This window comes from Balaenoptera borealis (genome assembly GCF_965194805.1).
Source record: "Balaenoptera borealis genome assembly, chromosome: 17".
NCBI classification, from domain to species: domain Eukaryota; kingdom Metazoa; phylum Chordata; class Mammalia; order Artiodactyla; family Balaenopteridae; genus Balaenoptera; species Balaenoptera borealis.
The window spans coordinates 78,839,231-78,860,064 of NC_138876.1; the positions used below are offsets into that span (position 1 = coordinate 78,839,231).

General features: G+C 38.9%; 1 protein-coding gene across 1 annotated transcript; it reads left to right on the forward strand.

The window, feature by feature from the left end:
* The first annotated feature begins 1,209 nt into the window (after nucleotides 1-1,209).
* Nucleotides 1,210-6,004, forward strand: MOS (MOS proto-oncogene, serine/threonine kinase). Its single transcript, XM_082364782.1, has one exon. The coding sequence runs from the start codon at nucleotides 4,768-4,770 to the stop codon at nucleotides 5,806-5,808; it is 1,041 nt and encodes a 346-aa protein (XP_082220908.1). The 5' UTR covers nucleotides 1,210-4,767; the 3' UTR covers nucleotides 5,809-6,004.
* Nucleotides 6,005-20,834: the final 14,830 nt, after the last annotated feature.

Below are 20,834 nucleotides of genomic sequence, written 5' to 3' on the forward strand. Positions count from 1 at the left end.
GGACTAACACAGCATCTTTTCTTCAAAATAGAGAATCCTAAGATTCTATGTCCTCCTTGAAGTCCCCCTGGAGGAAAATTGAAGATTTTGCCACTAGATTGCGATAAAATCAACTCAGAGAATCATTTGGATTTAGACGTTGTAAACTGTAGTATAACGTGATAATATTAAGTTGGTGGAAGAATGTTATATGTTATAAAAGGAAGTTAAAATAAAGAGACTAAAAAGACTTTATTATTAAATATTTACTAAATAAAATATTAATGGATACACAAAACTATCATCAGAAATTGAATAGAAGACAGAATTAGATTGCCCAACCAGAACTCATGCATATAAATCTTATGCACATAATATTGCATTTGAAAAAAAAATATTGCATTTGGTCATTACATATGGACCAGCTGGTGGCTAAATGAAACTTTCATACAGAACTTGGGAAATTGATTTGCTTTATTCCCCCTTTATTCCCTATCTCATAAAGCTGACTCTGAGAATTTTTTTCTACCATCCTTCAGCATTTAACCTCCCAAAATTGAAAAAAATTAAACTAATCATATATGATATTTGTAATCACAAAACCTCACAAAATGAGTTATTATGAATGACTGTACAAGAAAATAATTTGACTACACACCTTGAGTAGCATTCAGTATAAGGATTAAAAATAGCTGCAAAAAATCATCTTAAACTTTAATAATTTTGCCAGATAACATTAGTAATTATATTAATTTTGTTTGGAATTCAGATTTTAAAAGAAAGGGAAGGAAAATTATAAAATCAAAATGTTTTAATTAGGAACTATAATGTTAGAACTGAATTAGAAATATTGATACGAACCCATGCCTTTAAAAGAAAAAAAAAGGAGTATATTTCCCAATTCTGTCAGCTAAAATGAGCTAGGAACAAGGGTTTAAGAGAATGGACCTGATGTGTAAACTTCACTATTATGATTTCTAATGCCATCTTTCCAGGATACCCTGGAGAAATGGCTGATTCCATGTCTGGCGTAGGGTAGGTTATGAGCCTGGGGCAACTTGCTGTAACAAGACAAGAAATAATTCAGATTAATGGGACTGTGTCTAACTCCCAGGGATGCGTCAAGTTGATCAATAAAAGACAAATTTTGCACTGGTTTCATTTCTATAAAATAAACCCACAGTAGTAAAAAAGTTGCTTATGTTGATATTAATTGGTGTTCCACCCAAGATCAAATTTTGATAGAATGTTTGTCATATGAATAGGTAACAAAAAATATATCCCCGCCCCCCCCAAAATGGAGGGGAAAGTAACATATAGGTTTCAGGTATTATTCATAAGTAAAATTGTTTTTTTTCTCTGAATTTCGTGATGTCTGTGTTGTCAGCTTTTTAAAATTTGTAACTTTTTGTGATTTCTCATCTAAAAAATATTTGCTTCCATATGTAATTTTAAAATCTTTTTCTTAAAGAGGGTCCCTCAGTTTGTACTATGCTTTAGGTCCCACAGAAGTTAGACCTCCCCCTGACCATCTTATATTAGAAAAACTGAAGTCGCTCTATATGTACTGTACTGAGGTAGAAACAAGCTCACGATACATTGCTAAGACTAAAATTCAAATTTCAGAATAATGTCAACAGTGTAATCCCACTTAAGTAAAAAAAAAAAAAAAAAAGTAACGTTTCTCAGGTTTGACTCTAAAATCCTCATATTTCAGCAAAGTACATGTATTCATCTATTAGTTTTTCAGTCCTACAAAAAGCAAAAGTGAATTTTCGACCTTCATCCAGGCTTGTAAGTCGTAATACAAGACTTCAACAACTCCAGGTCGCCCATTCCTTCCCATTTCACAGCCTGAAGTTGGGTTGTAACCTGAGGTCCCCGGGAAACGGACCCCTGCATTGATGTCACTGGTCCTCAGCCTGAGTGGAAGCTGGTAGACCCGGTGGCCTGGGAGGCAGCCCTGGACCCCGCACCCGCCCAGCAGGAGACACTCCTCCGACCAGCGCTGCCCTCAGTCTCTGTGATTGAAATCAAATTCAATAAGCTATTAATTCTGGCACCTGTTGTCACATCTTGCGATAAATATCCTGTCGCTTGCCGGATGCTGAAGGATCTCGTCACAGCCAGGCTGTCAATCAAAGAGCAGAAAATGCCAAGCCTCTATTTACTCTTAGAACCTGAGAGCCTTTTCTTACCTGTAGGTGCCCAGTCCCTCGACTTTCCTGTGTTTCACCTGCAATTCTAGGGGAGACAGTACATCCTCTGTTTTCAACACGTTTTATTCTTTGCCTAATTTATTTCAGGACGACAAAGTTACCTCATTTGATCAGATCAGTGTGAACCCTCCAAATCTTTAGTATATAACAATAAGGCAACATGCCCTTATGTCTTTAACCTCAAACAAAATTTAAGTGCAGAAAAAAATACTCTAATTAAACTTTAAATTGGTTTAACATGATAAAATGATGTTACTTCAGCCCTGGTAGGGTACATTTTAAACCAATACTGTCTAACAGATCTTACTGTTATAATCTCATATACATCTTTTTATGAGTTTCATAAATAATAATTAGCATTTAGGTATTACTAATCAGGCCCTGATAGTATTTGGAACTCTGTTAATCTTGACAACAATCCTGAGGTAGGCATATTTTCCTCATTTTGCAGACAAGGAAACCGGGGGACAGTAAGAAACCCAGGCCATTTGGCCCCAGAGATTGGATATTTAATTAAATACTCTTGGGCAGATTGGCAGATGATAGATCTAAGGAACTTGAGATTTGTGAAGGGACAGAGTACCATTATTTTCATTAACACCTTATATTTTATGTAAATAATAAAGTCAAACTGTGAAAAATGAATTGTTTATGCTATTATCCTAAAAATAAAGATTATATTATAATAAGTCACATCATTTTGCATTGTGTGTAATACCAAGAAGGTTAAGGCACTCCACTGCTCTTACCTGGCTAATATTCACAGCATTCCCGATACCATATGACAATTTCCGAGCCCTAGATTATAATTCCAACTATACGATGGCTATTAAATAGATTTTGCAATATAGACTTATAGAATATAATTTTGTTACTTTCTTATTTTACTCTATTCACTGCCATCCTTTCATATTTCAGGTTTGACACAACTGCATTTCTACTAAAATATTTCAGTTTACATTTTTTAGATTTTTGTTATTACTCCAGACAGGGCTCCCCAAACTTTGTTCCAAAATAAAAAAGTTTACTTTAATAACTATCCTAATTTCTTAAGTAAAAAGGTTGAGGCTCAAACAGGTTGAATATTATACGTGATAACACATGCTAAGTCAGAGGGGTAATATATTGATAGACTAGAAATCTTATCCTAGGGCTCAAAAGACTTTCAATGGCTTATGTAAATGGACTGTGTTTATTAGCATCTTCTTGGAACAAATATACTTCAGAAGCATAGACCTATCAATAGAAAAATGTGGTTACACATCACCTACATGCTCTAAGTGCAGTAAGTCAGGACAGAACTTTATCATTTGATTTTTCAAAAGGTAGATCCTTTCATTTTCCTGTGTTTTTTCATGAAGAGGGTAACATTGTCAGTCTTTGTTCCAAAGGTATGGAATGAAAATTGTTTTTTTATTATAAAAATTAGAACGGAAGAACTTATGGCTGGACAGCACGATGCTGTATTTAATTTCAACATCTGGTTTTCCACATTATAGGGAGGCACATTATATGATTCTGTGCCGCTTTTATTTCTTCGGATTTTTCCTCTCCTGGGATTCTCTCATATTTGTTATTATTTGAAGCTCTAGTCACGGCTCTGAATCATTTTTGTTCTTTTTCCTCCTCTACCTTCAAAACTGCTTCAAAACTTCTGTAACTCATTTGTTGAGAAGCCTAGAATCTCTTCTGCAAGTGAGCTGGCTGGGTGGACCTGAAGGATTGCTAGGGAGTTGATAACGTTGCTAAGAATATAGCTGATTCACTTTGTTGTACAGCGGAAACTAACACAACATTGTAAAGGATTTATACTCCAGTAAAGATGTGGGAAAAAAAAAAGTCTTTTGCTAATTTCCTACATAAGCTGCATGGAGTGTCAGAGAATTTTCCTTTCTCCGATGAACTTAGGGGGCTTGTGTTTTGAGCTGTATCAGTGATTCTGTTTGGATCGATTACTTTCAGGTTACCATTTTTTATCCCTATGTGAACGTTGCACCTAATTTTCCCTGTAATCGGTTCGACAAACGTCAGCTGTTCGTGTTTCAGTTCTTCCTGCCGATAACTGCTGGAAGTGATTCCATGCAGCTGGGGAATAGACTGACAATCATTAGAGCCTGCAAAGTGTGAAAACACTTCATTGCACTGTTGTGGTCTCTTTAGTCTGAGGACTGAAGATGCGCAGCGGATGAGACTTGGGGGGAAGAAGCCTGCTTTACAATGATTAAAGAAATTGTGTAAAAGAGGGGCGAGGCCTGGGGCCGCTCGGGGCTGTTTATCCGGTGCACCCTTCTCCGGGGCTTCTTTGTATACGAATTCACTTTAAGCGTTGAAGGGAAATGCTTTCATCTGAATGGGATTGCGTTGCTTCGTTTAGACTGTTTCCCCATCTGATAAAACCCCTCGCTGAGTACCGGCACAGATGGGGCTCATCTGGGGAAGACGGAGGCGGAGGAGACAAACGCTGCGGTGGAGCACCGGGGGCGGCCGCCAGTGACGCCTGCAGGCCCGCGGGGTCGCCTCTGCTCTGCCCGCTCACCTGCGCCCCGGCGGGGTCCGCGCGGCCGGAGGGATGCCCTCGCCTCTCCCGCGGCGCCCTCACCTGCCGGGCGACCGGTCGCCGTCGGGGGACTCGCGGCCCTGCAGCAGCCCCTGCGAGCTCCCGGGGCCGGCTGGGAGGCTCTTCGCGGGGGGCACCCCGCCCCGGGCCCCGCGCCTCCCGCGCCGGCTGGCCTGGTGCTCCGTCGACTGGGAGAAGGTGCGCCTGCAGCGCAGGCTGGGGGCCGGGGGCTTCGGCTGCGTGTACAAGGCCACCTACCACGGCGTGCCCGTGGCCATCAAGCAGGTGAGCCAGCGCACCAAGAACCGGCTGGCCTCCCGGCGCAGCTTCTGGGCCGAGCTCAACGTCGCTCGGCTCCGCCACGCCAACATCGTGCGCGTGCTGGCGGCCAGCACGCGCGCGCCCGCGGGCTTCGACAGCCTGGGGACCATCATCATGGAGTTCGGGGGCGACGTCACTCTGCACCAGGTCATCTACGGCGCCACCGGCTGCCCCGAGGACCACGGGCCTGCCTGCGGCGCCGGGGCGCAGCTGGGTCTGGAGAAGTGTCTCAAGTACTCCCTGGACGTGGTCAGCGGCCTGCTCTTCCTTCACTCACAGAGCATCGTGCACTTGGACCTCAAGCCGGCCAACATTCTGATCAGCGAGCAGGACGTCTGCAAGATCGGTGACTTCGGCTGCTCCGCGAGGCTGGACGACGTGCCGTGCTTGCGGACCCCTCACCACCTGGGCGGCACCTACACCCACCGAGCGCCGGAGCTCCTGAAAGGAGAGCCCGTCACGCCCAGAGCGGACATCTATTCCTTCGCCATCACGCTCTGGCAGATGACCACGCGGGAGGCGCCCTACTCGGGGGAGCGGCAGCACGTGCTCTACGCCGTGGTGGCCTACGACCTTCGCCCGGCCCTCTCGGCGGCCGTCTTCACCGCCTCCATCCCCGGGAAGAAGCTGGAGAACGTCATCCAGCGCTGCTGGAGGGCCAGTGCTTCGCGGCGGCCAAGTGCAGAACTCCTGCTGGTGGACCTTCGCGCTTTACAAGCTGAACTGGGCTGACTCTAAACCTGCATCCAGATAAGCCTTTGTCTTTGTTTGTATTCATTTTTAACGAAGTCAAGATGTAGGAAAAAACATATAGGTAGGATGAATTTTTAGAAAATAAAGTTCCTAAAAACTCCTTTCGTCTCAAATGCTTCTTCTGAGACAAACAGCACAGCTACAAGTCTAGTAGTCCTGGTGGTACTTAGGACCTAATCTTATCCCTTTACAGATACTTCAACAGTCCCATAGTATTGCACTTATTCAAATTTGTTATTGATAAAAACCACTTTGCCCAAAACAGAACTGAATTGGAAAATGCCAAAATTTTCTATAAATTCGAATAATATGCTCCATACCTAAATTTAAACTATTAGCAGTTTTACTTGCTCCCATACCAAATAAGTAAAAACTTTTTTTAAAAAAGATTTTTTCCCTCCTCCTCCCCCCCAAAACAGCTACTTGTTTGTAATGACCTTCACACGTAACAATTTACAAATTGAGATAAATTTATTTATAAAGGAATAATGTTTTAAATGAGTTCTTGGGATATTTTGCACTTGTATGTTCCATGAGTAGAAAAATTTTGCTAAAATACTTCTAAATTGGGTCCCTTTTCCTGTTATGTGGACACAGAAGTAGATGACACGACAAAGAAAGGTTATATGATGTGAGAAGAAATGAGGACCCCGAGGAATAGTAAAATTTAACATTGGGATGGAGGAAAGCAGACAAGGAGAAGCAGACTGCCCGTCCGAGAACTCAAGGCCATGGCTGCTGGTACATGGGTTTAAAAGAGTAAGGTGCCTGGACCTTGTCATTAGGACAAAATTGACTTCCACTGAGCGACAGCACTTTCAGCAAGGGCTTGATGCAGAAGCTGTGTTTGGACTGTTAAGGAGAAGAGAGAAGCAGAAACCTTTAAAAGGGTAAGGTACACAGAAATGTTTTGAAATTGTTGATTTGGTTTAGTTTACTTTTAGGATAAAGGCAGTGAATTTATCTGTGAAAGAAGCAAGAGGAGACAGATAACTGATGAAGTTTAAGAACTTGTAGAAGAAATGAAAATTAATGCCCAGGGAAAGAGACTGTAGCCTTGGAGAGAAAGCATCTCCTCCTGGACGTGAGCAAAAGAGGGCAGGACAACTGCTATCACAGGTAAGATTTCAAGGAGGAAGAAGAGGGACTGGGGAAGTTCTCATCTGTGGACTTCTATTTTTTTTTCTGTTAAGAGTGATTAAGGGTTGAGGGTCTACAGAGTGAGGTCAGGATTTAGAACTGTTCTTGAGGGAAGCAAAAGGCAGCTGTCATGACTGTGTATAATATTGGTACAGTGCTGCCAGCTCTGTCCATGAAGCTGGGGACAAACCAGCCATAGACCAACACCGACAAATGCTTCCCTCTGTGTACTGTGGCAACAGGAGTTCATGTTGGCAAGTTTAAAATACAATGGATCAAAAAAAAAAAAAAATCACAGTGGGTCAGTTTGTTCTACCAAGTGTGTTAAAAGAAGATTCTAATTCCAGACTGACAGCTATAGAAGGATCCCTACTAAAAATATTAAAGTCCAGAATTCACTTCCCTGAATGAACATGGCCAAGGCTTAGATTCAAATATCTTCCCTTCTCCTGGGAACCATTCAGAGTGACAAAGAGAACAAGGGAAGGGACCTTGTAAACTGCATAGTCAGGGACACTAGGAGACGTAGAAAATGTACAGACTCCAAATGTCAGTAGTGATGCCTAATGACTGCAGAGACCCTGTAGGGAAAGAATGCAGGGTGCCGTGCGGGTAGCTCAGAGGAGGACCCAGGGACCTATCGGTGGCAGATCCCAGAAAGACGTGGCAAAATAGATTCTCTGAAGAGCAGGTGGCCATGTGGAGTGCAGAAGTTGGGGACGGAACTCCTGAGATCAAACGGAGCTGAGCTTACGAGCGTTGGGAGGAAAAGAAGGAACAGAGAGTGCTGAGGAGGGTCTAGCCACGGCAGAGCTGGGAAACATGTAGCAAAATGAGAGGGTCCCCAGGTGTGGGGCAGGAGACACGAGACAGGCACAGAAGCCTCCTGAGCCCAGTTCGCTTGGAGGGAGAAAGAGGTGTGGGTGCCTGGAGAGACCCACAGAAAGGCCATTTTTGAAGGAAACAAATATGGTCTTCGTGGTTGCAGAGAAAGGAGGTCTTTGAGGTGTAGGAAGACCACCCAGAGGGGACGTAGAATAAGCCCACGGACTGTGCATTTGGAACTGCTAAGAGTCACAGGAAATTATCTAAAGTAGACAAATCAACTCAGAGGTAAGAGCATATTTAACAGTACAAAGATAAGGATTAAAAATACCACTGACTTAAATTGGGGTGGAGGAGGGGAGAGGGAAACGGACACAAGTTATCAGTGTTGTCACTGTCTATACAAGTAAGCCCACAGAGATGGTCTAAGGCTGAGGACATTACAGACCGGGAAGTAACAGAACAAAAATACAACAAACATGCTTCCTCAAAAGCAGAAGTACCAAAACAAAAGGCAAAAGAACCAAACACAGACAGAAAGACAACACTATAAACCATAAACACAAAATAATACAAAATGTCAGAGTTAAGATCAAACCTGCCATTTCATTAACTGTAAGTGGCTTAACTCACCTATTAAAAGAAAAGCTCTGTGCCGTGAGATAAACTCCTTTTACTCCAAAAGTAGGAGCCACGATTTTATCCTAAGATGAAATGGAATTGAAGCCAAAGGAGGAGAGTTAATAATGTTAAAGAATACAATTCACAATAAAGACATAAAAGGACTAACTGTGAACCAAATACCATAGTAACAATTTTCAAAGACTAGAAATAACAAGCAGTGTAAGGGCAAATCGAAACACTGTTCGTAGGAGCCTAATTTACTTCACTCTGTCCAAAACAGATTAGATGGGCATGAAATAAGGGATGATGCAGAAGACTGACAAAATCAATAGGATACATGTGATTGTTACAAAATCAACAGGATACATGTGACATTCAAGACCCTACAAAGATAACTATAGCTTCTTTTCAAGCACCCATCAAAAACTGACCTATGCCATGAACAAAACCTCAAATTCCAAAACCTAAAAATAGTAGAAAGAAATAAAATTAAAATTTTAACAAAATAAGAAAAGAAGAAGCTCCTTTTTCTGGAAATTTAAAAACTCTTAAGTAACTGTGTGTCAAAATGAAATGCTAATCAGAACTGCAGGTCCTCTCCAGAGTGACAATAATGAAAACATTTACATTGGAACCCATGGGAGAACAAAGTCAAAGAAAATGTGCAGTCTCGAGTAAAACTGAAAAAAGAAAGAATAAAAACAAATGAATTAAGCATATGAGTCAAACTTAGGAAAAGAACAAAAAAAATCCAACTTCATATATATGTAAAAATATATATGTATATGTAAAATATACCTCTAATTGGAAACCAGACAAACTGACTCTAAAATTTATATGGAAAATAAAGAAACAGAGCCAGAAAAATTCAGAAAGAGGTGAGCAGTAAAGGAGCATAACTCTATCAGATATTAATATGTAGCATATATATGTAGTATAAAAACTGAGTAATGGAAATGAATACACAGGCCATTGAAACAGAATAGAATGTTCAGAAAAAAGACTCAAACACTCAAATATGGGAATTGGTATATAAGAAAGACAGTGGAGAAAAGATGAACTTTTCAATGGCATTATGTTGGGACACCTGTGTGGCCAACTGGAGCCAAAATTAGATCTCACAACATACACTAGGATAAGTTCTCAATAGGTCAAAGATTTAAGTGTAAAAATGAAGTCATGGGAAGTACCAGAAGAAAAGTGGAAATTTCTTTTTAACATTAGAGTGGAAAAATCTTTCCAAATTCATAAAAGAAACAATTGATAGTCTCAACTACAAAAAGAGGGAATATATCTGCATGGAGAAAAATTAACAGTACGAATAAGGTCAAAGAGAAACAACAAACTAGGCGAAAACTATTTGTACTTCAAATCATAGCAAAAAGCAAATCTCCCTAATATAAAAAGAGCTCTTAGAATTTGGTAAGGAAAAGACAAAGCACGAACAATGAGTTCACAGAAACAGAAACATGAATAATCCTTAAATAGATGAGAACTACTAATTAGAGATACTATTATCCATTATGGAAAATGAAAACATCACCAAAGTCTAAAAATTTGACAGATATAATTGGTGAGACATGGGGAATTAGGCCCTCTCAGATATTGCTAATGAGAGTACAAGTTGCTATAAACTTTATGGAAAGTAATTTGGTTACATCTATTTAAATTACAAAATCATTTATCCTGTGATCCAGTAATTGTACTTCTGGAAATTTGTCCTGTTGATGTACTCATGGGTATATGCACACGTTCATTCACTGCAGCATTTTTGTAGCAGCAAAAGATTGAAAGCAAGTCAAGTATCCATCAATAAGAACTGGTTAGATGACAAGACGTCCATATAATAAAACACAGTGCACATGAACACAGAGAATAAATAAGGCTTTTACTGTTACGGAAAAAGCTGCATAATGTATTTTTAAAATTAAAAGCAACGTGTAAGACAGTGACGAAGGAAAATGAGTATGCCACACTATGCTTCCTTTTGTGAAAGAAAGAAGGAAAATAAGAATACATGTTCATATTTGTTTGCATTGGCATAAGAACTCTAGAAGGAAAAACAAAAATGAAATAAAAGTGGTTATCTGTAGGAAATGAGGTGGGTGAGGTGGGAATATTCTTGAGAGTTTACGCTTCATATCTTCTATATTAATTTGATTTTCGAACCCTATGAATGTATTGCCTATTCAAAAATAATAGGATGCAACAGTAACAAATATTTAAAAATGAAGTCAAACCTCAATCTGCACAAGTGTTCCTTAAACCACCTTGAATCCTCTCTTCCAATAGCTCCCCTCTCGTGTACATAAAACCACTGTCATCACCTTCAGCTTTCCCAGCTTTCCTCGGGCCAACTAAATCATGGTAAACATGCTTTTCACTGTGCCGGGAAATTCATTTCTGTCTGACCTTTCTCAGGTTCAGAGCAGAGAGCAGCTGGCTGGGCTGTGGCCTTTGAAGGAAAAAGACTAAAACGTGTGCAGGTTAAGTTGCATCCGTCTGATGAACATCCAGATTTCACTCCGTCTCCTTCACAGCTCTCATCACTCTTGCAATCACTATCTTTGCTGCTCAGAAAAGTCATCATCATCAGGGCTAAAATTTATTGAGCATCATGTACCAGGAACTGTAAAGTATTTTACGTATATATCACATTAAATCCTCACAACTACCCTATCATATTTACTATTATTATTATTTCCTTTTTAAATTTGAGGAGAAAAGCACAGAGAGGTTAAGAACTTGCCCAGGGTCACACAGCTAAGTGATTGGGCCAGAACCCATGTCCTTAACCATTTCACTCCGCCACGTAAGATGGTGGTGATGTCAGGGAATACCCTACTCTTAGCTTCGTTATTTCAAACGTCTAAACGATGTATTTTATCTAATTCATAAAAGTCAACCAAGAACATTGCTGTTGGAGGGCATTACTTGGTGCAAATATTAGGATAGTGTCATTGGGGATGATTTTTAAAGGGAAACAAAAGGTATCTGAGAAAAATAATGTGGTGCCCAATGCTGATAAAAGGAGATAGTTATAGAGTGTCCTTATTCCTTTCTTTCACATAAACCTGATCATAAGATAATGCTTATGCACATATTCAGCAAGCATATATTTCATCATCCAGTATATCCTCAGCACCATGCCAGGCACAGTGGGAGAAAGCAAAAGTATAGACCCAAGAGTTGATACTACATTCTAGTTGAAGAGGTCATGCAAAACTAAATTTAAGATGTTGTGGATACCAATTTCATTATTGATAATATTAAATACATTTCCAAAATTTAAAGTTGCCTGACAGTCTTGGAAAATGTTGGAACGTCCAGGGAATTATGAAGGGCAAAAATACTCATTTATCTCTCTCTTCTCCCTCCTAATATCCTCATATGTGACAGCAGATAAATTTTTCAAAGCATTTAGTCACAAGGACAAAGGGAATGAGAGAGAAAATTACAGGAACAAAATCTGGGAAGCCAATAAATTCAGTATGCCTTAGAAAGCTTAATCCTGAGCCAGCATCTCAGGTTCTCCTGAACCTGAGATGCCACCTGAGTTATACCATAGAATAGCCCAAAGTCTTAGCATTGGCTGTTTAAGTTCACAGAATCTGGCAACCAAGCTAATACCCTCTAGGCAGGGAAATATGAATAGTTCAAGAAACTAGACCTCAAGATACTGACAATGGAGATTCCCCAGTAAAACAGCCAGAATACCTTGCAGTGAGGCTTTCATTCTTAAAGGTACATCCACATGTGCACAGTTACCAGTCAGCTTTTTAGTGCCCCACTATTAAATAGGAGCAGGCAGCTTGGTTTATTTCTTTTATAAAAAAGCCTTTAATATGAAAGAAGAAGATCAAAAAAATCTTAACTATCCTTAGAGACATATAAAAGGAGCTATTGGCTACTTGAAAAAAACAAGGTTCTATTTTTTTTAACCTAGAAAACAGTAAAGAGTCCTTGGAAGTTAAAGCTATAATAGCAATATAAATTAAAATTCATTAGAAAAATTGACACATAAATATAAACAAATTTCTCAGAAAGTAGAAGAAAAGTAAAATATTGAACATAGCAAGACAAGGCAATTGGAGGCTCAGTCTGGGAAGTCTAATATCCAAATTTTAGAAGTTCCAGGAAGAGAAAATATGGAAAATAGGAGAATAGTATCAACAATTTAGGAAACAAAACTCTCCAGGTTGAAAAGATGTAATATTGATTTCCCAGACAATGAATGAAAACACACTACAAGAAGGCACATCACGATAAGATTTTAGAACAGTAGCGGCAATGAGAAAGTCCTAAAAGCTTCGAAAAATTTTTTTTAAAATCCAGATCACATACCAGAGATAAGGATCCTAAAAGATAATAGAGGCTACTACTTATAAAATTCTGAGGGAAAAACATTTCCAACTTAGAATTCTATACCCAGCCAAACTATCAGTTGAATGGACAAGCTGACTAAAGACCTCTCCAGACATGCAAGGTCTCAAAAATTTACTACTATGCACCCTTTCTCAGGAAACTATCTGAGAGTTTACTCCACTAAAGCAAGAGTATAAACCAAAGAAGAAGAAAACATAGGATGCAGGAAATCAATACAATACAGAGACAAAGGTAATCTCCAAGGCTGACGGTGAGTAAAGATGACAAGCTGTCAATTGTGCACTAGTGCAGATTAGAGCAGGTCTGAAGACTCAAAGACGATAAAACAAATGAATATCTGTGTTTGAATGGATGGAAGGAACATTTCCACAATTTGAGGAGAGTTTGGATTTAACTTAATGATGAGTACAGAGAAAACAAAGCAAATGAAACAAAAAGTTTACTAACTTAAGGGGACATGAAAAGTTGGGCAACACAAGAAAAGCAAATGCTGCATAAGAAATGATTCAGTTCAAAATAGCCATGTATAGCTCTAATAATGCAATGTTGTATGTTGATCTAACATAAGCTATAACATAAAAATGATGAACAGTTCAATGGAGGGGAATTATGACTATAGGTAACAGGAATAGGAGTGAGAAAAAACTAAATCCTAATTTTCCAAAGAGAGAAATCACTAAATAATACCTAAAACTAAAAAAGTCAAGAAGTATCCGCATAAGCACCCTAGTTAGAGGTGCAGACTTAGACACCAAAACTGACAGCAAAAGAGAGTTAAAAGTGGTTACAAGACTCTAAGAGCTGGTGTGGCACCCTAGAGGGATTTTGGGGGGACAATAATTCTAGTGCGATTATTTGACTCTTCAACTGACATTCATGTATAACTGATGAAAATCAAAACTAAATTTAAAAAATAAAAAAGAAATTGAGTGTGTGGCTGTGTCTTAGGAGAAGGTGGAGATAGGGACATATTTTTATGTGCTTTCTCTATGAAAAGAATCTTAAGAAACAAACAATATCAAAATGATTGAACTAAATATTCCTTTTGATTACTCTGATACATGTGCATCAACTCACTACGGGAAATCCATACTTTCTTTTTACTAGAGTAATAAAGTAGTACAATCTCCCTCAAGAGCCTAAAAGAAAAAAAAACAAGCCACCCATTCAGCTAAGAAAAGCAGAAGCTTAGTTTAGTCCTTTGAGAAGGACTAAACTAAGGCAGGACAGCTTCCTGAACACTGCTGAATAGGGCATCAAATTACAAAGAGGGAAAACCTAAAGGTCTATGGAATAATAGAGTGCAGCCAGAAGAAACTTAAAGGGAAAGGAGGAACATACTTGACAGAATAATGGCAGCCAATGCCAGAAGCAAGTCCCCTTACAGAGGAGTCAAGTTACAGAATTTCCCTGACTTAAGAGCTGGAAGTAGGTTTTCCCCCCGTTCAGGAATGGTGAATCACATTAGAGCACACTTCTCAGTCAGTCTAACCAAACATTTGTCAAACACTGAGCAATCTTTAAGTCCTTAAGAAATGTCAATTCTGCCACAATATGAAGAAAAAGAAACTTTTTTAAGACAGAAAAATAGCCTGTTTTCTCAAATGAATGTCGTGACAAGCGTCACACTGGTCTACTCTGGGTAGATCACATGGCTATCATTCACTGTCTACTGGAGTGTATCTTTCCACAATTATTGCAGAATTTCCTGCTACTGTAACTTGAGCTAGAATAACCCATTAATTACCAAGACAAATTTGTTTCTGCAACAAAGTCGATTAAATTCAGGCTTGAGTATGCAATTAGTGGATTGTTCAGGATCTTCTCTTTTGGCTTTCTTGCTGTCCATATTCTGGGCATTCTGGTACTTATCAGCCCCTCCACTAGGGCGTTAGGAGAGAAAATGATGGGGAGACATTCAACAGTTTATTCTTCTATTTTCTAACAGGTCCGCTATCTAGTATTGGCTTTAATTGGATCTGAGGACAGCTTTTAGATTACATTTATCTGCATTCTCCCCACTCTCCTTATTTTGCAGATTCCTCCTTAGGCAATAAAAATCCAATTTTAAAGAGGTGTTCTTTTGTGTTTTTTTTTTTGTTTTTTTCCTAATTCTTTAATGAGGGTCCCAGAGTCAGACCTGTAGTTGGAACTCACAACTTCAGGCACGCATGAGAGTAGTAGGAGCCCCCATTGGTATTTTCTTTGAAAAAAGGCTTAAAGACTTCATGGAAGAGATCACTAAGAAGTTGGGACTATTAGTTGGTTGCCTCCCACAATCCCTCCGCCTCTCCCCATCAAAAAGACAAAAAGGTAACCAGGAAATAATGGTTTCTCCTTAACTGTGGAGGGGCTGTTCAAATGGAAAAGAAATTTACCCTGAAGAGGACGTCTGGGCAACGTAGCCTAGGCTACCCTAGAGACGGAAGGAGAAAGCTCTATGGAGGCGCCTTCCGGGAAATACTGCCAGGGGAGAGGGTGGAGGGGTGTAGGAAGAGCTGAAATCAGAAGAGCTGCTGGCTAACTGCTGGGGTAGTCTTCTCCCTGCCTGCAAATGTGGAAGGTGTTGGGGGGGGCAGCCCCTGGGGAGATGTCAGAACACTCAGAGGATAGACCGCCAGTGTCTCCCAGCAGAGGTAAAGGGGGGATCATCTCTCCTGACTGTAGCTGTGTTTGGTGATTCTTCTGTCTGGGAAAGTTGAGGAAACCAAAGAGTGAATCAGTCATACTTCCTGTTTTCAAGGAGCTTTTAGCCTACCACCAACAGTTTTACTAAAACTATATATTTTTTTAAATAAATACTTTACATACCACATACTAAAATCATTTCCAGATGGATTAGAGAGCATCTGTAAAACTGGAAGAAAATAGAATTGAATAGTTAATACAAATTTGCAGGAGGAAGGGATTTCTTTTTTGTTTTTCTTTTTTTTTTTAAGCAGTTTTTGAGGTTTTAAAAATTAATTAATTAATTAATTAATTTTTGTCTGCATTGGGTCTTCGTTGCTGCACGCGGGCTTTCTCTAGTTGCAGTGAGTGGGGGCTACTCTTCGTTGTGGTGCGCGGGCTTCTCATTGCGGTGGCTTCTCTTGTTGCAGAGCATGGGCTCTAGGCGCGTGGGCTTCAGTAGTTGTGGCACGCTGGCTCAGTAGTTGTGGCTCATGGGCTCTAGAGCGCAGGCTCAGTAGTTGTGGTGCACGGGCTTAGTTGCTCCGCGGCAAGTGGGATCTTCCTGGACCAGGGCTTGAACCCGTGTCCCCTGCATTGGCAGGCGGATTCTTAACCACTGTGCCACCAGGGAAGTCCCTGGAAGGGATTTCTAACCTCTTATAAAAGCAGTGAAAAAATGTATAAAGGAGATTGCCAGGTTTAATTATGTAAAAATTATAACTTCTGGATATTAAAATACAAATAAATAAAATATGGACAATGGTCTGAGAAAAATATTTAGCCAAAATGTGACTGAAAAAAAGGTTAATGTTCTTTCTATAAAGAACACCTACAAATAAAAATGAAAAATCATCATGCCCTAATAGAGAAATGGAAAAAAAAATCTTGAAAAGTCAATTCACAATAAAGAAAATGCATTTAGGGGACAAATATGAAAAAGAGGAAAATGTTATCTCACAAGTACTTGAAGAACTGCAAATTAAAAATAGGGTGTCTTGAAAGTACATACATGCGCAAAATTCTTAATGCTAATGAAGTGGTGGTAAAACAGGATCTTCCATACACTGCTGGTGACACTACAGAATACAATTTTTTGGAAAGCAGTTGCAGTTTGGCAATGTATATCAAGATTCTCAAAAACATTTATATTCACTGACTCAAAAATTACGTCTCTGGAAACCCATCTTAGAAAATACTACAAAATAAGCATTTTAATTAACAGAATGTTCATTAAGGGTCATTTATTCTGGAGAAAAATTCAAAACAAGGTAAATGTCCAGAATGATTAAATAAAGTACAATACACAGTTGATTCAAAATATTATGATGGTGGTAATAACATAGAAATACCTGTACTACATTGTTAACTGAACAGGGCAGCATCCAAAACTTTGTAACAGTTTGATTATTACCTTTTTTAGATCAACACGTTTTTCTTAAAACATACAGAGAAAAAGACAGAAAGCAAAGTTTTGTTTGTCTGAGGCTGGCTGTCTGGGGGACTGTGGATGTCTCCTTTAGTTCTCTCTTTTTTAAACTTCTCTTTTTTTCCAATTTCTAAAAATTCTTTATAATATAAACATTTATTTAAAAATGAATAGTCACAAAAATCACTTGCATTTCTATACATTAACAGTGAACAACCTGAAAAGGAAATGAAGAAAACTCCATTTATAATACATCAAAAAGAATAAAATACTTAGGAATAAATCTAGCCAAGGATGTGGAAGACTTGTTCACTGAAAACTACAGAACGTTGCTGAAAGAAATTAAAGAAGACACAGATAAATGGAAAGACATCTCATGTTCATGGATTGGAAGACTTTAATATTGCTAAGAATGTCCATACTACTCAAAGTGATCTACAAATTCAACACAATCCCTATCAAAATCCAAATGGCAATTTTTCAGAAATAGAAAAGTTCATCCTAAAATTCATATGGCATTTCAAGGGACTCCTAATAACCAAAACAATTTTGGAAAAGAACAAATTTGAAAGCCTCACACTTCCTGTTTCAAAACATATTACAAAGCCACAGTAAGCAAAACAGCGTGGTACTAGCATAAAGACCACATAGACCAATGGAATAGAATAGAGAGCCCAGAAATAAACCCTCACTTATATGGTCAAATGATTTTCGACAAGGGTGCCAAGGCCACTCAAGGGGAAAGGACAGTCTCTTGAACAAATGGTTCTGGGAAAACTGGATATCCTCATGCAAAAGAATGACATTGGACCCTTATCTTATACTATACACAAAAATTAACTCAAAATGGATTAAAGATCTTTGGACTTCCCTGGTGGACCAGTAGTTAAGAATCTGCGCTCCCAATGCAGAGGGTCCGAGTTCAATCCCTAGTCAGGGAACTAGATCCCGCATGCCGCAACTAAAAGAGCCCACATGCTGCAACTAAAAGAGCCCACACGGGGCAACGAAGATCCCACATGCTGCAACTAATACCCAGCACAACCAAATAAATAAATTAAATAAATAAATATTTTAAATAATGGATTAAAGATCTAAACATAAGACCTAAAACTATAAAATTCCTAGGAGAAAGCCTTCATGATATTGGACTTGGCAATAATTTCTTGGATATGACACTAAAGGCACAGGCAACAAAAGCAAAAATGAACGAATGGGACTACATCAAACTTTAAAACATCTGCACATGAAAGGAAACAAAGTGAAAAGGCAACCTAGGGAATGAGAGAAAATACCTGCAAATCATATATCTGATAACGGGTTAATATCCAAAATATACAATAAACTCCTACAATTCAACGACTAAAATCAAATTCCTTGAATTTAAAATGGGCAGAGGAATTAAATAGACATTTCCACCAGCGAAGATATACAAAGCATATGAAAAGATGCTCAGCATCACTAATCATGACAGAAATGCAAATCAAAACCAAAATGAGATATCACCTAACATCCATTAGGATGACTACTATCCAAAACACCTGAAATATCAAGTGTTAAGGATGTGGAGAAATTGAAACGCTTGTGCACTATTGGTGGGACAGTAAAATCATGCAGCCTCTATTGAGTATTGAAACAGTATAGAGGTTCCTCAAATAATTTCAAAAGGAACTATGTGATCCAGCACTCCCACTTTTAATATATATCCAAAAGAACTGAAAGACAAACAGTGGTTATTCAGACACGAGTATTTGGCAGACATTTCCTCGGGAATGAATGAAGTGAGCCCATCAACAAGGAAAACAATTAGTAACCAATTATCAATGATAAAAATTTGGGCTTTAAGTAAAAATTAGAACTTTAGAAAACTTGTATCTGCCACCATGAACTTCACAGCATCCCAAAACATTACAACTTTTCTTACAAGATAAGTAATGATGTTAATAGATGTGGTTTTTTAATATTATATAATGAAATATGTCAACATTTAGATGTCTGTAAGTCAGTGAATCAATATTTTCCAAATGACCAATTCACAACGTTGCAAAATTATGCATGAGTAAAGGTAAAAGATCCATTCAAGGTACAAGAGAGACCAATATTTTTTAATGTAAGAAAGTACAAAAAAGTCACTGATATGGTTTCAGACTCCCATTGTAACTAATCTTTAAGAAACTACCACTTATCCAGTTTTAGTGTATCAAAGGATATCCACGAGTATCTGAAAAGGTTATTAAAATCCTCCTCCTTTTACCAACTACATATCTGTGCTTCAACCAAACAACATACTGTGACAGATGGAACACAGAAGCAGGTATAAAAATTGAGCTTTCTTCCTCTATTAAGCCCGACTTAAAGAGATTTGCAAAAATGTAAAAGCAATGCCATTTTTCTCACTAAACTTTTTTGTTGTGGAAAATATCCTTATTTTTCATAAAAATATGTTAGCAATTAATAAATCTGTTACTATTTTTAAATAAGTGAATGTTTTTAAATTTCCCAATTTTTGTCTCTATTATAGCAAATATCAGTAGATATAAGCCACAAAAGCTCTTTGGGGTCTTCAATAATTTTTAAGCCTATAAAGAGTTCCTAATACCAATAAGTTTGAGAATCACTGTTCTAGAAAATTATAAATTGCCAAAACTGACCCCAGAAAAGGGAGATCAAGGTAAATCAATTACCACAGAGAGAATTAAAGGTTATAGTTACCTCTCAATAAAACACACATTCTGCCAAATCTTTAAGGCACCCATAACCACACTACTCCATACACTTTTCTAGGGCATGAAGGAAAAGCTTCCTAATTTGTTTCTTTGGCACCAGTATATCAATATGCACACACACACACAGATCTTACAATCTCATTTGTAATATGCTTTGTGAAGAACAAAGCATTATTCCAGGAATGCAAGAAAGGCTCAATATTAAGACATCTATTCACCAAATTAGTAGACCAAAAAACAAAAATCATATGAACACCTGCTTAGTTGTTGAAAAGGCATGTGATAATATTCTAAATTCATTCCAAAAGGAAATCATAAAATTACTAAAAGAAACCATGGGATAATTTTTTTAAAATAATCACAGAATGTGGAAGGTCTTGCTTAGCAATCAGTTTCTTGATGAGTCCCAATCCAGTGGGGTATAAACATGGAAAAGTTTTAATTTATCTTCAAGCTACTGGTTTCAACGGCATTGTTCATATCATCTCTTCCCATCCCTTAATAGAAATCTAGGAAAGAGGGCTTCCCTGGTGACGCAGTGGTTGAGAATCCGCCTGCCAATGCAGGGGACATGGGTTCGAGCCCTGGTCCGGGAAGATCCCACATGTCGCGGAGCAACTAAGCCCGTGTGCCACAACTACTGAGCCTGTGCTCTAGAGCCTGCGAGCCGCAACTACTGAAGCCTGTACACCTAGAGCCTGTGCTCCGCAACAAGAGAAGTCACTGCAATGGGAAGCCCACGCACCGCAACAAAGAGCAGCCCCCGCTCGCCGCAACTAGAGAAAGCCTGTGTGCAGCAACGAAGACCCAACACAGCCAAAAATAAAAAAAAAATAAAATAAATAAATTTATTAAAAAAAAAATTCTAGGAAAGAGTCTGTGACTTTCTGGTAACTTCAAGTTACTAAAACTCATTCCTGTTCAGTTTAAAACTCTAAACTGATCCAAATTCTAACCTTTCCCCTCCACTGTTACCAGTTAGACTTGGGCTTGAGTAAGGAGACCATAAAATTTATAATCCAAATTGGGCACTCTTGAGTGAAAGTTGGCACTAATAATAATAATACCTTGGTCAGGTACTGAAGCTGGCCAAATTGGATGAATGGCCACCCTGGGTCAAAGGACTTGAAATGGGAAGAGGGGACCCTCATCTGCTACTTCAAGCCTCCTCCCCTGTGGATTCTGAATCCAGCTCCTCCTGTGTTGGG

What these genes read in the sequence shown, in the direction of transcription:
- MOS (XM_082364782.1), top strand. Translation starts at nt 4,768, where the DNA reads ATGCCCTCGCCTCTCCCGCGGCGCCCTCACCTGCCGGGCGACCGGTCG.